The sequence below is a fragment of the Oncorhynchus tshawytscha genome, linkage group LG08 (genome assembly GCF_018296145.1).
Source record: "Oncorhynchus tshawytscha isolate Ot180627B linkage group LG08, Otsh_v2.0, whole genome shotgun sequence".
Lineage (NCBI taxonomy): Eukaryota > Metazoa > Chordata > Actinopteri > Salmoniformes > Salmonidae > Oncorhynchus > Oncorhynchus tshawytscha.
The window spans coordinates 27,935,412-27,961,444 of record NC_056436.1 but is presented as its reverse complement, the minus strand read 5'-3'; the positions used below and the strand labels follow the sequence as shown (position 1 = coordinate 27,961,444).

Genomic DNA, 26,033 nt, shown 5'->3' with positions numbered 1-26,033 from the left:
ATAGCATTTTTCCTTGTGTCTGAATTGTCCTTGTTTTACTATCCTTGTGAGGACTTCTGGTACCCACAAGGATAGTAAAACACACAGACAGACAGACAGGCACACACATGCATGTGCTGTAGGCATACTAACCAAATCTGTTTGAAGTCTTGGATAGGCAAAAGTAGAGAGCGTTCATTTATGCATGAAGTATTCATGTTGTGTGTGTACGCACACGCTCGTGTCAGTGTGTGGAGAAAGAGAGCGAGAGCACTTGCCGATAACACCGCGAGCAGCCAGCAGTAGAGTGCTGACACCTCGTATGGCTGTCGGAGGGAAAAGGGGCTGGGCTGAGAAGAGAGAGCGAGAGGGCGCAGGAGAGAGAGAGAGGAAAGGAGAGGGAGACACGGCAGGACAGCTGCCAGCATTTCTCCGGCAGCAGGAGCAGGATTGAGAGCCGGAACGGGAGCAGGAATTCTCCCCATTCCCCTGAAGCCCCCCTAGCTCAGGCTCCACACTGGTTCTCTCTCCCCCTCCTGGATGTCTCTGACTGCTGCCGCCCCCTTATCCCCACAACCAGAGGCACGGGGCACAGGGAAGGACACAGCCACCAGGACTCCCTGCTACAGCCACACGGCAGAGATGTAACAGCATGGATGGGAGGGAGTAACAGAGGGAAGAAATAAACACAAACCAGTTGGATGAAGAGCGAGGAGAGAAGTGAAAGGGAAGAAAAAGGAGAAGGTAAAAAGGGAGAGGCTGAAAGAGAAAAGGGCAGAAAAGGAGAGGCTGAAAGAAGAGGGCAGAAAAGGAGAGGCTGAAAGAGAAGAGGGCAGAAAAGGAGAGGTTGGAAAAGGAGAGGCTGAAAGAGAAGAGGGCAGAAAAGGAGGGGCTGAAAGAGAAGAGGGCAGAAAAGGAGGGGCTGAAAGAGAAGAGGGCAGAAAAGGAGAGGCTGAAAGAGAAGAGGGCAGAAAAGGAGAGGCTGAAAGAGAAGAGGGCAGAAAAGGAGAGGCTGAAAGAAGAGGGCAGAAAAGGAGAGGCTAAAAGAGAAGTGCAGAAATGGAGAGGCTGAAAGAGAAGAGGACAGAAAATGATAGAGTGAATTAGAGAGATAGGAGTAAGAGCATCTTGCCAAAGTGCTGGAGAATCTGCTTCTATTGGAGGTATTGGATCTCTGAACTGAGACTGAACTGTGGAGAGGCGTGGACACAGAACACAGACGCAGACACAGAACAGGTGTTTGTTTCATTGGAATATGTACAAAGTACAGAGAGGTGCTTTTCTCCCCTCTGATCTCTTCTTCTCTGCCTTCTCTCGCTTCAACCTGAACACCTGTCTGGACCCCCTGGACCTCCTCACTGGGACCTCTTTACTATCCACCCCCCCCCTCTCCTAGTCAGCTAGGATGACGTTGGTGCCCACCCCGTCCCCTTTGCTCCTTACAAACCATTGTGAAATCAAGTGGAACCCTCGATAATTGTGATCAGAGTAAAAAGGACCCCCCTTGCCCCAGCAAGGGATCGGCCCCGCCTCTTTCTGCTTCTCTCATGCTAAAGTAATGGAGAACCTTGGAAATGGAGACATGGACCCTAAAGTTGAGCTTGAATACTTTTGCGCTCTTTGACTATGACAACTAACTAGATAATGGATTGGAAAGAGCTGTAAGTACTCTCTGTCTTTTCTACTGTCTTTTTATTAGATTGTCCAATAGTGCCCAAATACAATGTAGTATTTTAACTAAACCTTCATAATTTGACATGCATGTTGTAGAAAATATTTGAGAGAGACTGAAGCTGGTTGTTTGCTTCCTACTAGTGCTTAGTGTATTGCTTGATAATCCTCTAACTTGCAGAATCTCTCTTCCCTCTTCTGTGTTGCGCTGAAGTGCAGTTAATGTGTTTGAGCATGAATTCAGACCCACGGTGTGTGTACTGAAATGCAGTTAATGTGTTTGAGCATGCATTCAGACCCACGGTGTGTGTACTGAAATGCAGTTAATGTGTTTGAGCATGCATTCAGACCCAAGGTGTGTGTACTGAAATGCAGTTAATGTGTTTGAGCATGCATTCAGACCCACAGTGTGTGTACTGAAATGCAGTTAATGTGTTTGAGCATGCATTCAGACCCACGGTGTGTGTGTACTGAAATGCAGTTAATGTGTTTGAGCATGCATTCAGACCCACGGTGTGTGTACTGAAATGCAGTTAATGTGTTTGAGCATGCATTCAGACCCAAGGTGTGTGTACTGAAATGCAGTTAATGTGTTTGAGCATGCATTCAGACCCAAGGTGTGTGTACTGAAATGCAGTTAATGTGTTTGAGCATGCATTCAGACCCACGGTGTGTGTACTGAAATGCAGTTAATGTGTTTGAGCATGCATTCAGACCCACAGTGTTTGTACTGAAATGCAGTTAATGTGTTTGAGCATGCATTCAGACCCACGGTGTGTGTACTGAAATGCCTTCATTAGTATGGAGATGTGTGTTGAACAGGTGGGCAAGCTGTAGTGTGTGAGGGAATCTGAGCCTCTCCTCCCTGCACATGTTCCATTGAAGGTGAGGGGGAAATAGAAAGAGAGGGAAAGCCATGTGACAAGCAATTAATTTCCCCATTAGGGTGTGTGTGCGTTGTTACAGAGGCGAGTGCTCACTGTTATTGCTTATCACCCATTGAGTGGCTCTGACGGAGCAGCAGAATACAAACCTGACTCTCTCGCCTTTCAAGCAGACACACGTGCCTTTTCTTCTCATTGTGTGACTGGCTTTAACCCTCAAGGTTACAGGCATACGCTGCAATGCCGTATGGGCTCCCAGAGGGACAGGGGGAAAAAGCGAAAAAGGGAACCTATGACTCCTATCCGAATGTTAATTGTATTTTACTGTTTGTTGCTGTGTGTCTTTGTCATGTTGGCAGATTCCTTGCATCTCTACAATCGCATCTCAATGTGACTCATCTGAGAGAGAGAGAGACTTTCTGTTGAACAATGAATGTGTAATGCAGCCTCCCTTTCATACATGTGCAGACTGAAATGTGCAGACTGACATGTACACACACACACACCAAATGGCACACACACACTGTATGTGCCGAGTTTCTCTTTATTTTTTACCATCTCGCATTCATCTATTCCATCTCATTTTCTCCCTCACACTCTCTTCCTCATACTATCATACACAGGCTGGTCCCTGGGGGGAGCCTCCTCCTGTAACCCTCATGGATGCAATAATTATTCCATCAGCCAGCGGTGTGTTCCCTGATTGTGCTCTTGGGCTGTCGCTGCATGGGGCGTGCTGTACTGGGGAGGGGGCAAGGTGGGGAGGGGTGTGGCTGTCACTCCAGGGGGTAGAGAGGGGTATATTTTGGCAGCAGCCCACCCTGTCCGAAGGAGCCCATAACAGGACTAATGAGCTCAGGATGCTGGGCTCTCAGGCTACAGCCTCACTGAGAGAGACACACATGAACTGTCTCTCTCTCGTTAGCTGTAACCCTCCCTCTTCACATTTCTTCTCTTTTCATCACTCATACCATCTTTATTTCTCTCTGTCACTCTCTCCCTCTTATTGACAACGGCTTCTTTGTCTCTTGCATCTCTCTGATTCTTAACTGTGTGACTGAAAAGCATTCAATGCATTGAATTCCCTGTGCGTATTCCTTCACTCTGACCTTGACTTTAAAGATGAAGTTTGGTGGTAACTGATACACAGTGGTGCCATATCACTGGCTGTTATAAGTGTGGCTGACTGTTACAGAGCTGGTAGAGTTGCAGTCAGATATTGGCACTGTCTTGCGAGCAGCAAGAGTTAAGACTGAAAGGAATGCGTGCGTCTCACTCAGCTGGCCAATCTATTCTTCTCCAGTGCTCACTCTCCGCCTCCGAGAGAGCGAGAAGGATGACAGTGGATTTTAATTAGTCTCCTCACAGAGCTAGATCTTACCCTGAGAGCCCTGCTAAACGCCAGAACAGCGGAACTGCTTAAAGACAACCACTTAATGAGACTTCGGGTCTAACTTGTCCACAGTACCAGGAGAGATCTATTTCTCTCACTCTCCTCACCAAATCTGTCCATCACAGGACTCAGTGAATGGGAGATTCTGGAATCAGTCATGGATTCTATGGGACATGGTCAGGAGCCCCCAACAATCTTTATACCAGAGTAACATATGAAATATGAAACGTTTCTTGACAAAATCACTTTTCCATTGCCTGTAAATAGGGCTGTGGTTGTCATGAAATTGTGTCAGTCGGTTATTGTCTTATGCAAATATCTGCCGGTCTCACGGTAAATGTTTAATGTTCTCCAGGCCTCATGCATACAAGCCGCTGATGCGTGCCTTTGGAACATTTACTTTTTTTAAAGTCAACTAAATCCATTTAATATACACCATCACAATAAATCCCTAATTTATTTTAAGCAGATCTAAAGAAACATGATATGAAGAAAATGTATTTCCGAAGAACAGAATGTGAATCAGTCTATTGTATGTTATCTGGCTATGCGCCATGCTGTAGGCTAGTTCATTTAGCAGACAAGATACGTTTATAAGTCACGTGCCATTATTTTATATTATATGATTCTATACTAAAAATAATATAATTGAACTGAATAAAATAGAAAGGATATTTTTCCTATTCCTGAACGAGTGTGCATATGAAGTGGCTATGTTGAGCGTAAAAGTAATAATACACTAGATTGAGTTATTTGGCCAATTTTGTTGTGAATAATACAAACTGTAGAATGTCTTAGAAATCAAAACATACATGGGCTGCATGGTGTGACTGTAGGCTATTGACTATTCAAAAAAGTCCCCAAAAAGCTTTAGCTCTATTCCATGCCTCAGGCTGCACACGTTCTTCTCTCATCAAAGGATCATATTTTACCCAATAGACTGTTCTCAATTTAATCTTGTCTTTAATAATATGTCAAATGTGTTGGTCCCATGTTCCATGAGCTGTAAAAAAATATCCCACAAAAAGCTTGTTTCTCTCATTTTGTTCACAAATGTGTTTACATCCCTGTAAGTAAGCGTTTCTCCTTTGAAAGATAATCCATCCACTTGACAGGTGTGGCATATCAAGAAGGTGATTAAACTGCATGATCATTACACAGGTGCACCTTGTGCTGGGAACATGCCTAAAATGTGCAGTTTGTGAAACTGTAGGTTTGCTCAATCGAAGAATTTCTGCACAAACGGTCAGAAACCGTCTCGGGGACGCTCATATGCGTGCTCGTCATCCTCACCAAATCAAACTTTATTTCTCACATGCGCCGAATATAACAAGTGTAGACATTACCGTGAAATGCTTACTTACAAGCCCTTAACCATCAGTGCAGTTCAAGAAGAGTTAAGAAAATATTTACGAAGTAGACTAAAATAAAAAGTAATAATAAAAGTAACACAATAAGAATAAAAATAACGAGGCTATATACAGGGGGCACCGGTACCGAGTCAGTGTACAGGTTAGAGCACAATTGGTTGGGAGAATGTAAAACGTCTGCCATGTTCTTCAGCGCCATCTTCTTCTGTACCAGGGTCTTGACCTGACTGCAGTTCAGCGTTGTAACCACTCCTATTCAATGGCCGTGCAAAACAAATTAATTACTTAAAAATTATACAATGTGATTTTCTGGATTTTTGTTTTAGATTCCATCTCTCACAGTTGAAGTGTACCTATGATAAAAATGACAGACCTCTACATGCTTTGTAAATAGGAAAACCTGCAAAATTGGCAGTGTATCAAATACTTGTTCTCCCCACTGTATATGCACTCAAATAGCGAATGGAGGCTGCTTTTCCTCAGTTCGTTCTTAAATCATCCCGGGTAGGCTAATCCGGTTTTATAGCGGAGTTGCTGAGAAATAAATATTGTAACAGCTGGGATCGTCGTCGTTTTAGTGGCAACCACACAGGATATAGACATGTCTGGGTTTATAAGAACACTTATTTCATTTCACACATCAACCATTGTTTGAGGAGAATGCAGCCTCGCTGCGCGACAGGTGATATTCTGCACAAACTCAGTGCCAAGGAAACGCACGGTGGTGAGATATTCTGTAGTTAAAGGTAATATCAGCCAAATAATTATGAAAATATAAGAAATTGCCTATTACTAGGCTATTCAAAATCAAATATAAAATTTGCTGTAACTGAAGGCTAACTCTGTATGCCACCCTGCACATCAATGAACCAACAGCATTTTTAATTTTAATTTTTTATTTCACCATTATTTAACCAGGTAGGCTAGTTGAGAACAAGTTCTCATTTGCAACTGCGACCTGGCCAAGATAAAGCATAGCAGTGTGAACAGACAACACAGAGTTACACATGGAGTAAACAATTAACAAGTCAATAACACAGTAGAAAAAAAAGGAGTCTATACATTGTGTGCAAAAGGCATGAGGAGGTAGGCGAATAATTACAATTTTGCTGATTAACACTGGACTGATAAATGATCAGATGTGTGGTCGCAGTGGTGGGTGGTATACGGTGCTTTAGTGACAAAATGGATGGCACTGTGATAAACTGCATCCAGTTTGCTGAGTAGAGTGTTGGAAGCAATTTTGTAGATGACATCGCCGAAGTCGAGGATCGGTAGGATAGTCCGTTTTACTAGGGTAAGTTTGGCGGCGTGAGTGAAGGGGGGGGGGGTAGCCAGGTGGAAGGCATGGCCAGCCGTTGAGAAATGCTTGTTGGAGTTTTCGATAATCATGGATTTATCGGTGGTGACCGTGTTACCTAGCCTCAGTGCAGTGGGCAGCTGGGAGGAGGTGCTCTTGTTCTCCATGGACTTCACAGTGTCCCAGAACTTTTTGGAGTTGGAGCTACAGGATGCAAATTTCTGCCTGAAGAAGCCGGCCTTAGCTTTCCTGACTGACTGCGTGTATTGGTTCCTGACTTCCCTGAACAGTTGCATATCGCGGGGACTATTCGATGCTATTGCAGTCCGCCACAGGATGTTTTTGTGCTGGTCGAGGGCATTCAGGTCTGGAGTGAACCAAGGGCTATATCTGTTCTTAGTTCTGCATTTTTTTGAACGGAGCATGCTTATCTAAAATGGTGAGGAAGTTACTTTTAAAGAATGACCAGGCATCCTCAACTGACGGGATGAGGTCAATGTCCTTCCAGGATACCCGGGCCAGGTCGATTAGAAAGGCCTGCTCACAGAAGTGTTTTAGGGAGCGTTTGACAGTGATGAGGGGTGGTCGTTTGACTGCGGCTCCGTAGCGGATACAGGCAATGAGGCAGTGATCGCTGAGATCCTGGTTGAAGACAGCGGAGGTGTATTTGGAGGGCCAGTTGGTCAGGATGACGTCTATGAGGGTGCCCTTGTTTACAGATTTAGGGTTGTACCTGGTGGGTTCCTTGATGATTTGTGTGAGATTGAGGGCATCTATCTTAGATTGTAGGACTGCCGGGGTGTTAAGCATATCCCAGTTTAGGTCACCTAACAGAACAAACTCTGAAGCTAGATGGGGGGCGATCAATTCACAAATGGTGTCCAGGGCACAGCTGGGAGCTGAGGGGGGTCGGTAGCAGGCGGCAACAGTGAGAGACTTATTTCTGGAGAGAGTAATTTTCAAAATTAGTAGTTCGAACTGTTTGGGTATGGACCTGGAAAGTATGACATTACTTTGCAGGCTATCTCTGCAGTAGACTGCAACTCCTCCCCCTTTGGCAGTTCTATCTTGACGGAAAATGTTATAGTTGGGTATGGAAATCTCAGAATTTTTGGTCGCCTAGGCCTATTATACGTTCTCTCCGAGACTCATGGATAGAAAGTTAGGAGTGTAGCATAAGGTAACCAGTCCATCCAATATGCATAATAATACAGTCCACACTCAAAGGTGATTACTAGAATTAGTTTAATTTTGGAGTATAGGCTAGACCAATTATGTTCCAAAGACACCTTAGATATTTTTGTATATGTTTTTCTGCCGCGCATAATATGCTGTAGGCTATTACACAATCATTATTTTAATTCGGGTGTGGGGGGGGGTTTGGACTCATACGCATATGCATAAGCTCTAATATGCTTATGGGTGTTCTACATGCAACATCTTAAATGCTTTGAGTTAATAATCACCTTAGAAACCACAGTCCATTTTGTTGTGTTTGGCTTTGAAGCAACCTGTTGTTGAACTTCTTTCTTCAAACTGATCATCACAGTGAGGTAACAAAATGTTGCCTAATGGTGAGTTTTAAAAACATAGTGGTGTTTTGATGATAAGTGTTTGATGTGATTTTAGATTGCATTTGCATTGACGTCAGAGTGGTTAGAGGGACAATAGAGTACTGAATACCAGACCATTACCGGCAGGTCGTTAGCAAGTTGGGTACTACAAACGTATGTCCAGAGTGCATAGAAGGAGATTACCGTGGCACTGCAATCACTGCAACAGCCTTACCTGTATGGCACAACTGCGACACAGCCATCCTTACCTGTCATGTTCCTGACAGGTGTGTCGTGTTTGACGAAGATACATTTATTAATTTAGTGTACATTAGCACCATGACAAGCATCTGCTGGCCCACTGACAACACAGGTGTCAATGGCTGCTTTTCTTATGTAGACACCTGCAAACCCCTGCTGCAGAATTGGGCTTCATTGTGTCTTTAGCAGTGCATGAGCAATTGGAGTGCTGAAATTAAAGCGTTTGAGAATTCTATGTTGCTGTTTTGAAGTGAAGAACTGAAGTGTTTTACAAAGCCTTGGCCCCAGGTAGAAAGTGGGGAGTTGAAAGGGAGGTAGCATTGGGAGTGGAGGAGGTTTGGGAGCGCGCTTTCCCAGTCGACTATGGAAGAAAGAGATGCCTGGTGGCTCCTATGAGGTTTCTTCCTTCCTGCCCAGCATATTACAGATGGCTGGCTAAATTGTATGTTTTTGAAGTTAGGCTAAACTCTTGTGTTTGCTCCTCCCAGGGCAGCTCAGAAGCTGAACCTCTCGTCCAAGCGGAAGAAGCACCAGTCTCCCTCCCTGCTGCATTCCGGAGCCCAGCAGCCCTCCATCTACCCCACCAACTTCAGTGGCACCCTGCAGCTCTCACCGCCCCCCGCCCCACCATGCCTGCTTCACGCCGTCTCAAAGGTCAAGGAGAACCCCGGGATAGGAAAGGTAAGGAGCAACAGGCACACACACAGACACATACACACAGACACATACACGTTTGTACATACACACACACACACACCCACATACACGCATATACAGTATGTATAAGTGATTGACATTTTAAATGGGAGAATGCACAGTGGCGACACATTAGTCTATAGGCAGCCAGTCGTCTGGTCCAGTCCATACAGATGCAGGCAGATAAGCCTGCTGGAATGTCATGAATTCACTCAGTTTGTAAGGGCCACATTTCTCCCTCTGAATTGACTACAGTTTGTGAGGGAAAGAAAATCCAAAAATCCAATCAAATTCACTTTAAGCTGAAAGTTTGCAAATATTATTACAGTGGATTTCTGCTAGCTGCGTTCCATAAACCTGATGATGAAATCGAGCAGGATGTCGGTGATTGGTCTGTCATTAGCGTCAGTGCTGTATAAACACATCTTTCCTCTCGGGTTTATTGGGTATTGTTTGCTGGACTGAGATTCTGTATTTATAGAGTAGAAGTCCCCTAACAAGATTAGATCCCACCTGGTTGGGAAGTCGCTGCTTACTCTGCCAAATTTCCACACCATTGAGATTTTGTCCCATATTGTAAATCTCACTTCATAAAAGACAGGCGTTATTCAGAAGCTTCCTCTCCCTACACCTGATTTACTGAGCTAGACATCTGTGACAGCCCATAGGCTTGTTTTGAAAAGGGACATCAGCTTGTTTACAGCATTGTTCTGAGTCTATAACCCCAGGTTTCCTCTTCATTAAGCACACTGTTACGGGAAACTCAACCTGTCATTGTGTCTCAGACATTTTTGAAGTTTGCAGTCACCTGGTTCAGACTACCAAGAGTTCACTGCTGTGAAACAATGCTTGTTTGAGGAACCGCAGCCAACACGATTTGAGTTGCCAACATTCTTTTGTCTGCGGTAGACAATTCATCCCAGCTCCTTTACACCTAATCTACAGTGTGCATTTCTGAAGAAATTACTGAAACAATGAGGGGAATGGGTGCTGTGATGTTTTCTTATGCATTTATTCAAGACACATATCCATCCATGAAGAGTTGATGTCAATGCTGACCCAGACTACAGCCATTCAATGTGTTTTGTGGAGGGTTTGGACATGTAGAGGGATGGCTGGGGGAATATCCCAGCTAATGGATTTCTTGGTGGGATCAAAAGATAGGGGAACAGGGCCATTAGCAGAGAGTCCCGAGGTGTTAAAATGCAGCGGCTCCAGCCGATCCTCGCCGGCCCTGGTATCACATCTCTGCCAATGTAAATATAGCAGCTCTAGACGTTAGCTATCGCTCCCTCACCCGGTTGGCTCAGCAGTCATATATGGAAGCCCAGTTTAAATGTCATAGCAAATGTAATTTGCTCAACATATGTACACGTCAGTCACGATAACAGCCCCCCACAGAGCACAAAGAGAGTTTGCACTTGGCTGCCGGAACACTGGAGAGGAATTCCCTCTGTGGCAGAATGGAATCGCCACCACACATTGTTCCTTAGTGCCGGAGCCAGGATCTGTGGCAATATTTCTAAACAAGCCATGGGAACAATAGGCCTTTTGTGTGGGCGTGCTGCGAATGACATAGGAGACACACAGAGGATGAAAGGACCAGTCTTAGGTGTAGGTGCCTTTGCAGAAAGGGGAGGTGGGGGAACAGTTAGAATTATAATCAGCTGCTTCATACCACAGAGCCTCTCACAGGCATCATAGTCATTTTGGGGTTTTTGCGACGGAGGTTTTAGTTATTTTTATTGTCCCAGATTAAACTCCTTATCAATGTATGGTTGTTAAATCTCAAGCTGTTTGTAACCATGAAGGAGTGGGGGAGCGTGCCAATACACTGGTTCAGTGGATTGACTACCATTATGCTAAACCCGAAACGCACTGAGCTTTCAGGGATTTTTCAGAGCGAGGAGAAGCACCATTATCCATTCCTCTGCCTGACAACAGAGATGTTTATTTCTCCTGTCTGTCATACTACAAGATAGTCAAGGTTGAATTTTCACAATAAAATGTTGACAGAGTGAGGATGTTTCTCTTATCAAAGGAATCATCCACTCCTACATGTTCTTTATAAATGGTATTGCAGTTGTCACAGAATAAAAAAGTGTGAATTTGTTTGAGGGGGTTAGTCAGGGAGACTGACATAGATTAAAACACGTGCATACACCACACACACACAGCTTCACCTATAACGTGGTGTGCATGCAGATGAAACCTGCTCTCTCCAGTTCAGGAAGTGCCAACAGACACAGCTGGCAGAATAGCTCCACTTGTCATGGCCATAACATAGTTCCAACATTAGACTAGATGAGAGATGTCACAGTAGAGGTGTGCTAAATCAACACCTTAAACACGACCAGTGACATACCATCCTGCTAGGATCATGGTGTATCGTGACAACTGAAGCGACACAGAATCTATGGACTCTAAGTTTAGACTCAATACAAACAGATCAGAGAGAGAGAGAGGCCATATGTTCCAATGCTACAGAGTTGCTCTTGGTCCAGAAAGCAGCCTGCTAGTTGGATAATCCCTCAGCATGGTGGTCGGCTCAGAGTCACAGTCATTACTGTTATGATTTACAATCTCAACCGTACACTGACACCATTAGGCTTTGTGTTGACTCTGTTCTCTCTCCATTACAAATTCCTCCCATGTCTCCTGTTGCTGTGTGTACTGCATGTGCCATGTTATCTGCCTGTTATATCTGTTTTTAATGTGTGTGCTAACACATTTGCCATATTTACTTACATCTATGTTCTCTCGCTTTCCCTCTCCTCTCCTTGTGTTGCAGGTGAAAGTGATGATGCGTATCTGCCCCTCCCTGGAGGCTCCTGATTCGTCCGAGTCCATGTCCTTCCTGAAGGTGGACCCCAGGAAGAAGCAGTTGACCCTTTACGACCCCTCAGTCAACGACCACACCAATTCAGGGCACAGGAGAGCCACCGTGGCCATCCCAAAGATCTTCGCTTTCGACGCAGTGTTTACCCAAGATGCCTCTCAAGTAAGGACCAAGCAGTTGCAGACTGTGTATGCTGGCTGGGTGCAGTCCAGGGACTTAGTGAAAAAATGCCTTTCTTGGGTCGGGAGCATTCTTCCCAGCATGGGCCTCAACAGCTGGGGCTTTTAAGTCTGGGGAATGAATTGAATTCAGTCCACTTATATCTAAGCTCTCCTTTCATAGTCCAGTTATATCTAACCTCTCCTCTCCCAGTCCAGACCTTACAGTCTAGTAGAACCATGGCCAAATTAAGATCAAAGTGGAAGGGCCAGACACTGAGGACATGTTTACTTGACGGTGATTGAGTAACAGCCAGGCAACTCTGTTCTGCCCTCTAATCCCCCTATCGCTCTCTCTCACACACTCTCTATGTTTCTCCCTCTCTGTCTCCGTCAGGCGGAGGTGTGCTCAGGGACGGTGTCTGAGGTCATCCAGTCCGTGGTGAATGGTGCGGACGGCTGCATCTTCTGCTTCGGCCACGTCAGGCTTGGTAAGTAAGCCCCTCTACTCCCCTCATCAGGCAAAGAAAAACACTATTTTTCACAGCCTGGTTCGATGTTCACATTCACAAATTGTTTAGTGGTGCACGGGAGTGAGCTGAGGAGAAGACAATATAGAGTTTGGATGAGCAAGGGCTAGTGAGAGACGGTGGTGAGGGGTGTCTTTAATTTTACCCACTGTCATTGACCTGGATTCTTCACCCAGTCTGAGGGGCTGTCATTTCTCAAAACAAGCTTCATTTTCCCTTTTGTTCTCCACTGTGCTCATCCTACAGTGATTGTTCCTTGAATCACCCCCTTCACAAGTTCGTATAGACACAGTAGATTCCCAATCAACTGTACCCAATCCAGACAGCATATTACAAGTCTTCCCAGTTTTATGAGAGAAATGAGCAGCAGGCTGTATTACTTGTATATTAATGTCTCCATCCGCCTTTCCTCTCACCCTCTCCTCCGTCTCCAGGCAAGACGTTCACCATGATTGGCAAAGACGGCTCCACCCAGAGCCTGGGCATTGTGCCCTGCGCCATATCCTGGCTCTTCAAGCTCATCAATGAGCGCAAGGAAAAGACGGGCACGCGTTTCTCTGTCCGCGTGTCTGCCGTGGAGATCTGTGGGAAGGACGAGGCTCTGAAGGACCTCCTGTCTGAGGTGTCCATAGGAAGCCTGCAGGATGGACAGTCCCCAGGGGTCTACCTGCGTGAGGACCCCATCTGTGGCACTCAAGTGAGGGGGAAAAAGGCGTCTAGACATGTGCCCGTTTTCTTGCCTTTCTTTGTTCTCCCTCTCCATTTCTCTCCCTCTCCGTCTCTCTCTCTCTGTCTGGTATATATTAGTGTCTGTGTATTGATCTGATTCTCACTGCCATCTACCTCTGTCTGCCCCAAAGATTTAGGCCTTTGTATTGTCAGTTCTTTCATCTCCCAGGTCTTTCCTCTGTGTACTCTGAGTCCATATTGCCCTGCCTTACCCATCTCAATAATCCCTGCTCTATATTTTCACCAAAGACATCCACAATATCGACGTCTTTTCCATACCTTTTTATTGACTCCCCTGTCAGCATCCATCAGCATCTATTACCTCTGTGTTAGCTCTGGTCCTCTGCAGCACAGTGGGACTAGTTGGGGGGATGGGGGATTGAAGGCACTGACAGGTGTTGCCGTCTGATGTTGTTTTTTGGGGTTCTGTGTGGACTGTGACTTCAAAGGCTGCCTGAAGTCCTGTGAAGATCCTCACAGCTCCTCCTCCTCTTAGTAACCACGTGATGTGGCCTCCCTACTAGATGCCCCCCTCTCCACACCCATCCACCACCACATCTGTGTGGAGGAAAGTGCCCCTGCCCCCTGTTCCTCCATTACCTCCCCTAATCCTCCTCCCTCTGTGTGCATATCTGTTTCCCTATAATTGCCTCGGAGACCCAATCTAATGGGCAAGAAATGTGTGCTTGGGTCCAATTAACTGTCTCCCCTCTCTCACTCTCTCCTTTTTCCTCTCTCCTTCCTCTGTTCCCTTTTCCCTCACTCTCCAACTCCATGCTCTTTCCTTCTCTCTACCCCTGATCTTTTTTACCCCCCTCTTACCCTCTCTCCCTCCTCCCCCCTCAGCTCCAGAACCAGAGCGAGCTCCGCGCCCCCACGGCAGAGAAGGCAGCCTTCTTCCTGGACGCAGCCATCGCAGCACGCAGCACCAGCAGGCCAGACACAGATGAAGAGGAGAGACGCAACTCTCATATGCTGTTCACACTGCACATCTACCAGTACCGCATGGAGAAGAGCGGCAAGGGAGGCAGTGAGTACAACTACTACTACAACACTATTACTACTATACTGCATCTATCAGTACTACATGAAGTGAGGCTCTCTCTGAACTCTAGTGTCACTCTGTGTGTCCTAGTGTCTTTGACTGTGATAGTTTCAGATTTTCATTCATCATTCTGCTATTCTATTAATAATTTCACTCGATTCAACAAGTGCTCTGACCTTTTCGATTCTTCCGCAAGAGATAAATGTACTGAACCATATTGCTGCACATGAACAGAAAAAATATTTCACTGGCTGATTATGGACTTAATCGAGTAAAAATAATGACCTACAGTAGTTTAATGATGATGACTTTATTATGCCTTAATGATAGTGTTAAGTAGCAGATGTAATTTCCCTCATCAGTTCTGGTGCTGATGATAGTTCTTCAAGTGTCTGTGTTCCCAGAGGTAACCACCATAGCCATAGGAGACTGCACCACACTGGGCTAGATGGTGGATAAAGTCTGAATAACTCAGAATGGATAAAAAACCTGAAGCCTCTCATTTGTAGTGTTTATGGATGGGTGCGCACTAGCCTCTATATAAAAAAAAAAGTGGCTTGCTTGCATCCATGTGTTGTGCTAAGCGGAGGGAGAGTGCGTGTAGATTTTTTACATTTTAATTTGACCTTTATTTCAAGCACTCCATTTCTAAGTATTGCTGACAAGAGTTTAATGGTTCGCCGCCTAGTCTGAAACTCTGTCATTCTCTCCCAATCATGTGAAATAACATATCAGTGACCTACATTACATTACAATGTGCTGCCTCGCTGCTGAATAACATTTGGAGAAATTCTGCTCATGTTCCGTCTACACTGAATTACTGTATTCATTTTTTATTTTATAGCACAGCCCCCCCAAACTAGTTTTTGTGTCCATGTGACAACAAGATCCTTTAATTTCTGGAACCTTATTACCTGTCTGTTAAACTGAGACAATCTCAGCCCAGATTTGAATCACTTCAGACCGAAAGGCTTACTTGTGAATAAATCAGACTGCCATGTCTGGTCTGGTTTGGGCTGTGCCACTCCTGCCTAAATGGCGCAGCAGCACGTGGGAACCCTGTCTTCCTTCAGAGGGAGTGTCTGAATGTGTCTGTGCTGGGATATAACCTCACCTGGCTCTTCCTCCTGTGTCATCTACAGTGTCGGGCGGACGGAGCAGGCTGCACCTTATAGACCTGGGGAGCTGTGAGAAGGTGCTAAGTAAGAGCAGAGACGGAGGGGGAGGCCTGTGTCTGTCTCTCACCGCGCTGGGCAATGTTATCATGGCTTTAGCCAATGGAGCCAAGCATGTACCTTACAGGTAGGGGAACTAGTACTGTACTTTTTATACCTTGATTATGTAAAACCAGTGTCAAGTATGAAGTCGAGTACGTAATCAAAATGTTTGAGACAAGTTTATTCATGTACATTTACCTTCACTATCAAGGCTGTGTTTATCTAGCTTGCTATAGATTTAAAGATATGTATCATTTAATTTAAGCTTTATTTAACTAGGCAAGTCAGTTAAGAACAAATTCTTATTTACAATGACTGCCGACACCGGCCGAACTCAAACGACGCTGGGCCAATTATGCTCGGCTTATGGGGCTCCCAATCACGGCCGGTTGTGATACAGCCTGGATTTTGCTACACTATGGAATCAGAAATGAGGTCAATAGACAGATAACATTTAATTTGGGAAATGCAATGCATACTGAGGGCTCTATTTTACCAAACCTAGCGCAATGGTAAATCTAAGTGCTGCCGGTGGCACTATAGGTTCGTGGGTGTGTCAGAAATATTTTTGCTATTTTCACCACCACAATTATAGGCACATTTGCTGGCGGTGGGTTTTGCTGAAAACCAGTTAAGGGTGTGTCAAGGTTTGGCCCCTCACTGGCCAATCAGAACATGCTTCATGGCTAAATATGTGGTTGCTTCAAGTTGTGTATTTACGGTCTTATGTATTGCATTGTCATCAACTCCAATTGGAATGTTAGTCCGTTATAGTCTAGTTTGTTAAGTAGCCTGCCCCACATTTGCTAAATATGTTGAACATGTTCTAGTTGCATTGCTTCAATATGGAAATACATTGTTAAACATATGCTATAGTATTCACACTGATATAGGGGCTAGGCCTACTGTAAATTGCAGTCTGGACATGGACATGCCAAATGTAGTAAATAAGCTAGATTAAATTCACAAGGCTATTGATAAGGACTAAAAGACAGTGTATAGCCTAATTGTTATCAAATTCTAATCAAAACCAAACAATATATTGTTTTAAATAGGCTGTCTAAATACAGTTACAGCACCATAGTTGCTCCCTGTGGGCATATAACAACGTAACTTAGACCATGGAGGGTTTTTACGCACATTCAAACTTTTCACAGAAGCTGGATAAAGATCCAATGTAAAGGGAAAGGGGGAATATCAATTCACCATTATACTGCTCGTAAATGTAATGTTTTATAAACATTGTGGAACCATCTTACAGATCATATTTGCACTTCTCCAGAAATAGCAGACAAAATAGCAGACGAAATTCCAGCCATGTAGCCTACGTTATCACCATAAACCCATGGACGGGTAATATTTGTGAAAAGTTTGGTTATTAATCAAATTAAACAAAAAACAATCCATCTGCTTATTTAAAATATATTTTTTAACATTTTTACCCCTTTTCTCCCTAATTTCGTGGTATCCAATTGTTAGTAGCTACAACTCATAGCTACAACTTCCGTACGGGCTCGGGAGAGACGAAGGTTGAAAGTCATGCGTCCTCCGATACACAACCCAACCAAGCCGCACTGCTTCTTAACACAGCGCGCATCCAACCTGGAAGCCAGCTGCACCAATGTGTTGGAGTAAACACCGTGCACCTGGCAACCTTGGTTAGCTTGCACTGCGCCCGGCCCGCCACAGGAGTCGCTGGTGTGCGATGAGACAAGGATATCCCTACCGGCCAAACCCTCCCTAACCCAGACGACGCTAGGCCAATTGTGCGTCGCCCCACGGACCTCCCGGTCGCGGCCGGTTACGACAGAGCCTGGGCGCGAACCCAGAGTCTCTGGTGGCAGAGAACCCAGAGTCTCTATTTGGCAGAAACCAATAGTTTTTTGGGGGAAAACCAATAGTTTGTTTCTAAATGGAAGATTCACAAAATGCACATGTCTCTACTATGGTTACTACTGGATAGGCTGCGCTTCTGCTCTCAAAATCCATGCCATTATCAGATGTGTTTACCGTTAAGAGTCTTAAAACTTCCCATTTAGCACTGCATGAAATTGTACTTTTTGCAAGTATTTTTAAGGACACGCCTCATATTGCCAGCCATCCCACCACAGTGGAGGTGAGCTGATGTTAGACAGGTAAATGACCAAACCTGGCGTTAGGACTAGAAAATGCCAGTGCACCAGTTTTTACATGACAAAATTGCAAACTAACGGGCATTTGACATTGTGCCTCTTTACCACCAGCCGAAAATAGAGCCTGTAGTGTAAAGGAAATATACTAAGAGGTTAGAACCGAAAATAACAGTTGAAGAATATGAAATGAGTCTCTGGCAGACTAATATTACGTGTTAAGGACACTGGTTGAATGTCAACCAACACTAACGTTTGTTTGCTAGTCATTAGCACAGACGGGGATATAAGGCACTGAAAGATCCTGCCGTTTCATGAGCAGTAATGATAATGATGGTGTGTGTGAATGTATCATCTCTAGGGACAGCAAACTGACGATGCTGCTGAGAGAGTCGCTGGGGAACATTAACTGCAGAACCACCATGATCGCCCACATCTCTGACTCCTCTGCTAACTACGCTGACTCCCTCACCACCATCCAGCTGGCCTCACGCATCCACCGCATGAGGAAGAAGAAGTCCAAGGTCTGTGTCTCGACTCGAAGAGCTTTCAGTATCATAGGCCGTAAACAGTGGTATAGCCGCATGGGTATTCTCTATTTGAACATATTTCGATGAACACAGCACTTACTGTTTTGATGAGGGAAAGGCATAGATTCTCACAGTTATATACGTTTTAGTGATCTCAAGAGTGTATTACAGTGGTGTTATTAACAGAAGTTGCATTGTTCACCATTTCATGGCATGAAATGAATCGGGACCTCTGTTAATGCAAGGTTATTAGTGCCATAATTCAGAGCTAGTTTTTCTTGGCTTCTCAACACATAATCATGTAATCAATAGGGCTGCCTAAGGATTAGGGAAATAATTACTCCAGATAATTAGGTGGAACGACAGCATATATTTATTTTGCATTGGTCTCAGGCGTGATTATAATGCATTCCACGCACACCAATTCATATTATTGACATAAATTTCAGTGTGCCTATTGATGTGCACTTTTAACCTTTAAATGTATTGACTGGCCATTTTAAAAGGGATTTATTATTACACGATTGAATTAAATATAAATTTAAAGAGAGACATGCGGAAAAATGATATGAAGACTGTTTAAATAAGTCTAAAGTAATGATGTTATATCTTGAATATAAGAAGTGTGCAGACATTCGAATTATGTAGCAGTCTTGTACTAAGCATTTTACACATATCCCATATACACTGTTTTGTAAGTTTCTGGCTGTCTTGCAGTATGCATCCAGCTCCTCTGGAGGGGAGAGTTCCTGCGAGGAGGGGAGGATCCGTCGGCCGCCCCACCTCAGACCCTTCCACCCCCGGACGGTAGCCCTGGACCCGGACTTGCCCTCCCTGCTCAGCGACCCAGACTACTCTTCCAGCAGTGAGCAATCCTGCGACACCGTCATCTACGTGGGTCCGGGCGGCGCCGCCATCTCTGATAGGGAGCTTAGTGACAACGAGGGCCCCCCTGCCTTCGTTCCAATCATCCCCTCTCTGAACAGGAAGCGTTCTGGGAAAGAGGGCCCCCTGGACAGAGACCACTTCTTCATGTGCAACACGTTTGCTGAGCTGCAGGAACGCCTGGAATGTATTGACGGCAGCGAGGAGCCTACAGCGTTCGTTGGAGAGGGTAGGGGAAGTCAGGCTAGCCCACAGATAGACAGCAAGGCAAAGGAAGGCCCTGGCTCAGCTTCCCTAAAGACTGTAACTAAAGCCTCCTTCTCCCAGGAGAATATCTCACCCAAACTTCCTCCTAAATCTGTAGCCACTCCGCCATCCAGCAGCCCCCAGGAAAGCCCCTCAAAATCTAAACTGGAACATTCCAGAGGGGTTTCAGAGAGTGTGTGCAGAACGAGTGCTGATGGTGAGAAGGTGATGATGTCAGAGAGCCGGGCTAGCCCAATCGAACAGGATGTGGCCACGGTGCCAGCCTCTGAGCCAGTGGTGCGGGAGAAGGTCTACTTCAACAAGAAGCCCTTACCCAAGCCTGCTCCCCCTCCCCCACAGCAGAGAGACTCACGCAGAGGCAACGGAGAGGCAGAGGAGAGGTCCACCACTAGAATGCCGCCCGTGGGAATGAGCCATCAGACTGGGAAACGGGGGGAGTCTGAGGACTCCCCTTTTCTTGGTAGAGCCCAGACCAGGGGACCAGTAGAAGTGTGCCAGCAACGCTCCACCCTGAGAGAGAGGTGCCTGGACAGGGACATCCTCCGGGCTACGGTGACCCTGCAGCAGCCTGTAGAGCTGAACGGAGAGGATGAGTTGGTGTTCACTGTGGTGGAGGAGCTGTCCATTGGCAGCATCATAGACAACGGTCGGCCCTCCAGCATCATCAGCTTCAACAGCGACTGCTCCCTGCAGGCCCTGGCCTCCGGCTCCCGGCCTGTCAGCATCATCAGCAGCATCAACGATGAGTTTGACGCCTACACGTCAGCTGTGGGGAGTGCAGTCAACATTGAGGTGCATACCCCCTCACAGGATGACGCATTTGTGTGTGTGGGCAGCAGGGGCTCGTCCATCAGCTCCTGGCTCAGTGAGGTCAGCGTCTGTACTCTGGAGAGTGAAGGGGCCCACTCGGCAGACGTCTTCCTCCCACAGACTAAGCACATCGGCCCAGAAGGCACCTTGTATCTGGATTCCATGGGTATGTTTCACTGTGAATCATCCCCAAGGGACACCAAGAACTCCCTGAATGACAGCGGCTTTAGCTTTTCTGAACTGGACAGTGACAGCGCAGCGTCTAGCAAACTGTCCCTGACAAAGTGCCCTCCGTCTCCCGACTTAACCAAAGGATCCCTCAGATTCCCATTCAAAACAGCGAAAGTGAACTTTCTCAGTTCCTCTTCACAACCCTCCCAGGGCCCTTACATAGTCCACTCCAGTCTTCCCAGGAAAATTAAACCTACCTCATCCATCACCCATAGTAACAGCAACAGCAGCAGTCATGAACCACAGAGACAGGAAGTCAAGCAGGAGGACCCCTGGCAGCGCATTGACAACCACTATGAACCTCAGCTCCCAGTCCCCAGTGCCACTGCCACAAGCAAGCTCCCCAGAACCCCAGTGAGCGGCATTCCCTGCCGAAAAGCTGGTGTTTTCAACAGCAACAGCGTACCTCGCCAGCCCAAGGTGCAGGGCTCTACCTCAGCCCAGAGGGTGGTGGACGGCTGTGAGAAGTCGCCCAGCAAGAAAGCAGGGTCCCCAAGCAAGATGCCTCAGCTCAGACGAGGGGCCACCACCCTAGGCACTGTGCCTGTCATCCATGCCTCTCCGGAGACCAAGGTCACCACCCAGGACATCACAGCTACAACCAACAGTCTCAAGTTTTCCTCTCTGGGGAAAAATGGGAAGACCAATGGGCAGAAAGCCAGCATGCTCCCCAAACCTGGTGGTAACTCACCTCCCCTCCCCCCAGTGCGCAAATCCAGTCTGGATCAGAAGAACAAGACCCTGCTGCACCAAAGTGCCTTAAAGTCTGCGTATGGAGAAGCAGGGAGGCCCTTACTCACCAGGGGGACAGTGTCAGAGGATGAGCTAGAGGTCCGCTGCAGAGGAGACTCCAACAGCCTCAAAACATCCAGCCTCAAGGGTGACTACACCTCGGCCAAAGCCACATCCAGCCTGAAGGCCAGAGGGGATGCTGGACAGAAGCATTACGGCAGTCAGACGTCTCTGGAGAGATGTGACAGCATGTCCATGGTGGGCTCCAAACCCACCCTCAGCCGAGAGAACAGTGGGGCCAGCCTGGGCAGCAGCATATCCAGCAGGCCAATTCCCAGATTTGGTTTACCCATCTCAAGCAGCTCTGCCATTGCTACCTCCCCACCTTCCCCATGTTGCACCACAGGTGCTCTAGGTAAACCTGGGCAGGTCAAAGGTAGTGTTAACCCCAGAGCGTTAGGAGCGGTCAATGGAAGTAAGGCCCGTTTATTGTCAGCGAGCAACTCTAAAGGCCTGAGCTCCTCCACCAAGTCTCTGGCAGCTCCAGCCACCAGGAACATAAATGCCAACCTCCCCCCAACTGGTAAGACCTCTGCCCCTCGGGCCACCGCAGCCGTCAACAGCAAGCCTGGCCGGGGCACCATCATGGGCACCAGGCAGGCCATGCGGGCAGCCAACAGCCGGGTCAGTGAGCTGGCATCAGGCAGCACATCCTGCAAACACCTGAGGGGCTCAGGGGACTCTGATAGTGGTAATGACAGTGGGGTGAACCTGAGTGATGACAAGTCCCCTGTGGCCATGCTGCCCTCACCCTACAGTAAGATCACAGCCCCCAGGAGGCCGCAGCGCTACAGCAGTGGACACGGCAGTGACAACAGCAGTGTTCTGAGTGGAGAGTTGCCCCCAGCCATGGGCCGAACAGCCCTCTTCTACCACAGCGGGGGCAGCAGTGGTTATGAGAGCATGATCCGTGACAGCGAGGCCACAGGCAGTGCATCCTCTGCACACGACTCCATGAGCGAGAGTGGGATGTCTTCCTCAGGCCGCCCCAGGACCTCAAAGTCCCCGAAGAAACGCAATGGTAAGAGCTCTGAATCTGTATACATCATTATGCATCATCTCTGATAATATCCTGTACAACTGCATACTGTTAGGGAATCAAAAACATGTGAAAGTTCCATAAAATCCCAAGCATTACTTAGGTCCTTTTACAAGCCTTCTTGTTTAAGTCCAGTCTTTGATGTTTTTTTACAAGCCTCTATGTGATGTCAAACAGTCCACTTGTTAAATAATGGAGAAGGTCATTAATGGAGGACATATGTCCAACTGTCTCTGTAAAAGCCTCTTGTCTAGAAGTCACAAAGCACGTCTATAAATTCCCCCTAATTGCTTTGGAAAAGCAGTGTTCTTGCACAGAGCAGCTTAGAAAATCCCTAGTTAAGGGTTGTTAAGGGTGAAGGTTCACTGCTTTTGACTTTAACTAGATGTGTCATGCTGAAAAGCAGACTGAAAGGTGTTCCCATCTGAAATAAGAACTACAGTTCTGCAGTTCTCCAGATCGAAGCAGCATGGCAGAGAAGTATAGCACAGAATCCCCAAACAACATCGAGTACAACCTGTCGCTTTCTCCAACTTCCCCAGGCAATCTTGTAAAGATAGCTTTTTAAAATGTGATTCTTATAGTTTATTGGTTTTCTCACCTTTCTGATTCAGCAGAATACATTACTCTTATATGGGAAATGTAATTAAGGTATGTAATGAGCTGACTTTGAACTAAATTGAACAGCACTGGAAAGTTGTGACCATGTTTCAGCTCTCGTAGATTTATATAGTCAACCTTTTCAATTCATATAATGTGGTAGGACTATGATATAGACGGTGGTGAAAGCCTTATACATATGCAATCAACAGCACGCTCAGGAGGTCTGTGTTAAAGCCTGCTATCGCTTTACATCTCCATCTCAGCCTCATACATATTTACTGCTCGGCCCTGGCAGATATTGCCATTTGTATATTTCCAGCAGTAATTGATGTGCCTGTTTGTCTGTGTCTCGCCAGGGCTCCAGCGACGGCGGCTCATCCCGGCCCCCCTGCCAGACACCTCATCCCTGGGGAAGAAGACTGGCACAGCTGGCCAGTGGGTGGATCTGCCGCCCATGTCAGGAGCACTAAAGGAGCCCTTTGAGATTAAGGTGTATGAGATTGATGATGTGGAACGGCTCCAGAGGAGGCGTCAGGAGGACTCAGCCGAGGTGAGCGAGGGGTCACGCTTACTGTCTGTAATACAAGCTCCCCATACTGTAACAACTTATTTTAGAGTCCTGTCATTAGGTTCATGTTCATCACTACATACATGCTGCTTAGCAATGTCAGGCTCAGCAATATTCTGAATGTGCTACATTGATTTCAGCAATATTCTGAATGTGCTACATTGAAGCCAGGCATGGCATCGTGGGAAGGTCTTGGCTAACTCCTTCACCAGTTTCTTATTAAAGAACAAGATGAAAATATGCATCTTAGACATTTGACTTTCAGTCTGCCCAATGGTGATTCACGGCACCTTTAAGTGTCTGTGTGACCACAGTCAGAGCCCAGTGTTACGCTATCCGGACTTTTGAAGGAATGTGAAGAGATCAGGACGCAATTACTGTCTGGGGTTCATTGGTTTAGATATGACTGAGGCTGGTGCTGGTTGACGGAGGGGGAAGGGGTGGTGGTGAAAAGAGCAGTCCAGGAATTTGTGATGAATATGCATTCCCCCCTCCACAGCCCATCAGCCATCACCATGGCCCATCCCTGGCTGCCTGATGGCACTTTATGGCTGGCGCTACTTGCTATGGGTCATTAACTGCTCCCACAAGTTTGAGGTAGCCAGACAGGGATTTGTTAAGAGAATATATTAAATCAGCTGGTGGTGGTTTGATTTAGTTTCAATTAGGAAAAGATTATCTTCAATTTGTCTTTCCCAGCCATCACTGGTTGAATGGCTGTGAAAGACAAATTGGGGACCATCATTCCCAGACCAGTTTTGGAATACCATGTAATGTGTGCATCAAGGCTTGTTTCAATGTGTGTATATTCACATGTCTATTTGTGTTCCCATGGATTTTTCTGTGTGTATATATACACAGGGTTCAGTACTCTGTATATTCATGTCTGTTTGTGTGTTCATGTTTGTTTGAGTTCTAACTGTTAGATCATAACTCTGTCTAGAGTAAGAGAATAATTTTGATCTTTTGTATTTACTCTTCTTCCCTTTTCTCCTCTTTAACAGCCATTCCTAGATGTTGAGAAGGTATGTTGATTTTTCTGGATGGCTGAGGCTTCATTATTCTGTAATTGGAGCTGGGGAATAGTTTGGAGTGAGGGAAGAACAGGCATTAATTGCATGCACAGATCTCAAATGAGGTTTCGGCCCATTGTGACAGGAAACCAGTAGTATTCTTATATTACAATACCTGGAAAATGTCCAGAAATGTTAATATACACAACTGTGTCTGTATATCCTGCAATTCTTTAGCAGCAGCAAAAAATGCTAGTCCGATGACGGCCATGAATCTTCATCTTCAAGCTTACTCTGAATTTCAAACCGTTCCTGTCACTCACCACCCTATCGTTTCTCTCTTTCTCGCTGTCGCTCTCTCAGGGGCTGCTGTACTTCAACAGTAAGCTGAAGGTTCTGGAGCGGCGGCATCAGCAGATCAGGGAGCTGAAGGTCAAACACGAGACACTGAAGGAAGAGCTAGAGGACACCAAGACCCGGTTGATGATGGACCCTTGCAAGTGGATAGGAGAGTGTGAGTATCTGCTAGACTATTCCAGGATAGGGGAATATGGGAATTTACACATTTTTATTCTTCATATTCCCCACCAAAATAGAAAGTTATCTTCCTATTGATAGTTAACTTGATTCTGTGGACAGTATTTCTGTTGACTGTAGGTGACCATGACTTTACTCCTCTGCTCTCCTGTCTCTTCTCTTCCAGTTGAGGTGGACCAGGATTTGGACAAGGAGTCCCAGGAGTACCTGGAGGCCCTGAGTCAGGTCACAGAGGAGCTGGATTTCTGTGTCAACATATGCAAGTCACGTGTCATGATGGTGACGTGCTTCGACATCAGTGTGGCATCACCGCCTGACACTCAAGAGGGACTTCGAGAAGTGGAAGTCTGAGAAGGTGCGAAATGAGAGATGGAGAATCCAGAAAGTGAGAAAGGAATGATGATGAAATGTAGCAGCCAGTTCATATTGCTGGAATGAAGTGACAAGAAAAACTAAAAGACAAAAGATGAGACAAACAGGACGAGGGTCTTTGCATGAAGACAGAGGAGATCTGAACCGACTTATCTACAGTGCCTCGTTGTTCTGGACATGTTCTTGTTGGAATGGGAGAGAAACGTGTGCACAGACAACAACGGGGTCTGTGTTTCCTGCATGATGAGAGAGAGGCCATCATTTACCCAAGAGTCATTCAACGACAACCAGAAGTGCCTTTTTCACTCAACTTATTTTGAGTCATAATTTTTTGTATGGTGCTAGTATCATAACCAGCATACCTAAGCAAACCCTGAACATATTCCTTTTAAGAAATAATAATTTTATATTGCATTGTATAGTGTATTTATATGATTATGTGTGTAAAAATATAATTTGTAGGTAAAAAAAATGTAAGAAGAAAAAGGAAGAGCAATAAGCTAATGTTATTGCGTTCCCAAACTTTGCCTTTTCTCATGTTTCAAACCAACCTCAGTCAGCATTTTGCCCATTTATCCAGCCTCTTTGCGCCTTATGTTATCTTTCTTGTTCTGTAGTTTTTCTACCTTTTT

General features: G+C 45.9%; 1 protein-coding gene across 3 annotated transcripts in view; it reads left to right on the top strand.

Moving 5' to 3' along the window:
• LOC112256730 (kinesin-like protein KIF26A) overlaps nucleotides 1-25,753 on the top strand; it is a 104,826-nt gene extending 79,073 nt beyond the window's left edge. For 2 of the 3 annotated variants that reach the window (XM_024430184.2, XM_024430185.2), the window contains 12 exons: nucleotides 8,900-9,092; nucleotides 11,899-12,108; nucleotides 12,502-12,595; nucleotides 13,069-13,331; nucleotides 14,210-14,393; nucleotides 15,551-15,710; nucleotides 18,116-18,278; nucleotides 19,002-22,290; nucleotides 23,268-23,461; nucleotides 24,484-24,504; nucleotides 24,856-25,006; nucleotides 25,196-25,753. In XM_024430184.2, the coding sequence (XP_024285952.1) occupies nucleotides 8,900-9,092; nucleotides 11,899-12,108; nucleotides 12,502-12,595; nucleotides 13,069-13,331; nucleotides 14,210-14,393; nucleotides 15,551-15,710; nucleotides 18,116-18,278; nucleotides 19,002-22,290; nucleotides 23,268-23,461; nucleotides 24,484-24,504; nucleotides 24,856-25,006; nucleotides 25,196-25,380 (5,107 nt within the window). In that variant the 3' untranslated portion in view covers nucleotides 25,381-25,753. Of the gene's footprint in view, nucleotides 1-976; nucleotides 1,641-8,899; nucleotides 9,093-11,898; nucleotides 12,109-12,501; nucleotides 12,596-13,068; nucleotides 13,332-14,209; nucleotides 14,394-15,550; nucleotides 15,711-18,115; nucleotides 18,279-19,001; nucleotides 22,291-23,267; nucleotides 23,462-24,483; nucleotides 24,505-24,855; nucleotides 25,007-25,195 lie in introns of those variants that run through there. The other variant, XM_042325384.1, reaches the window with a different exon arrangement.
• The last annotated feature ends 280 nt before the right edge of the window (nucleotides 25,754-26,033 follow it).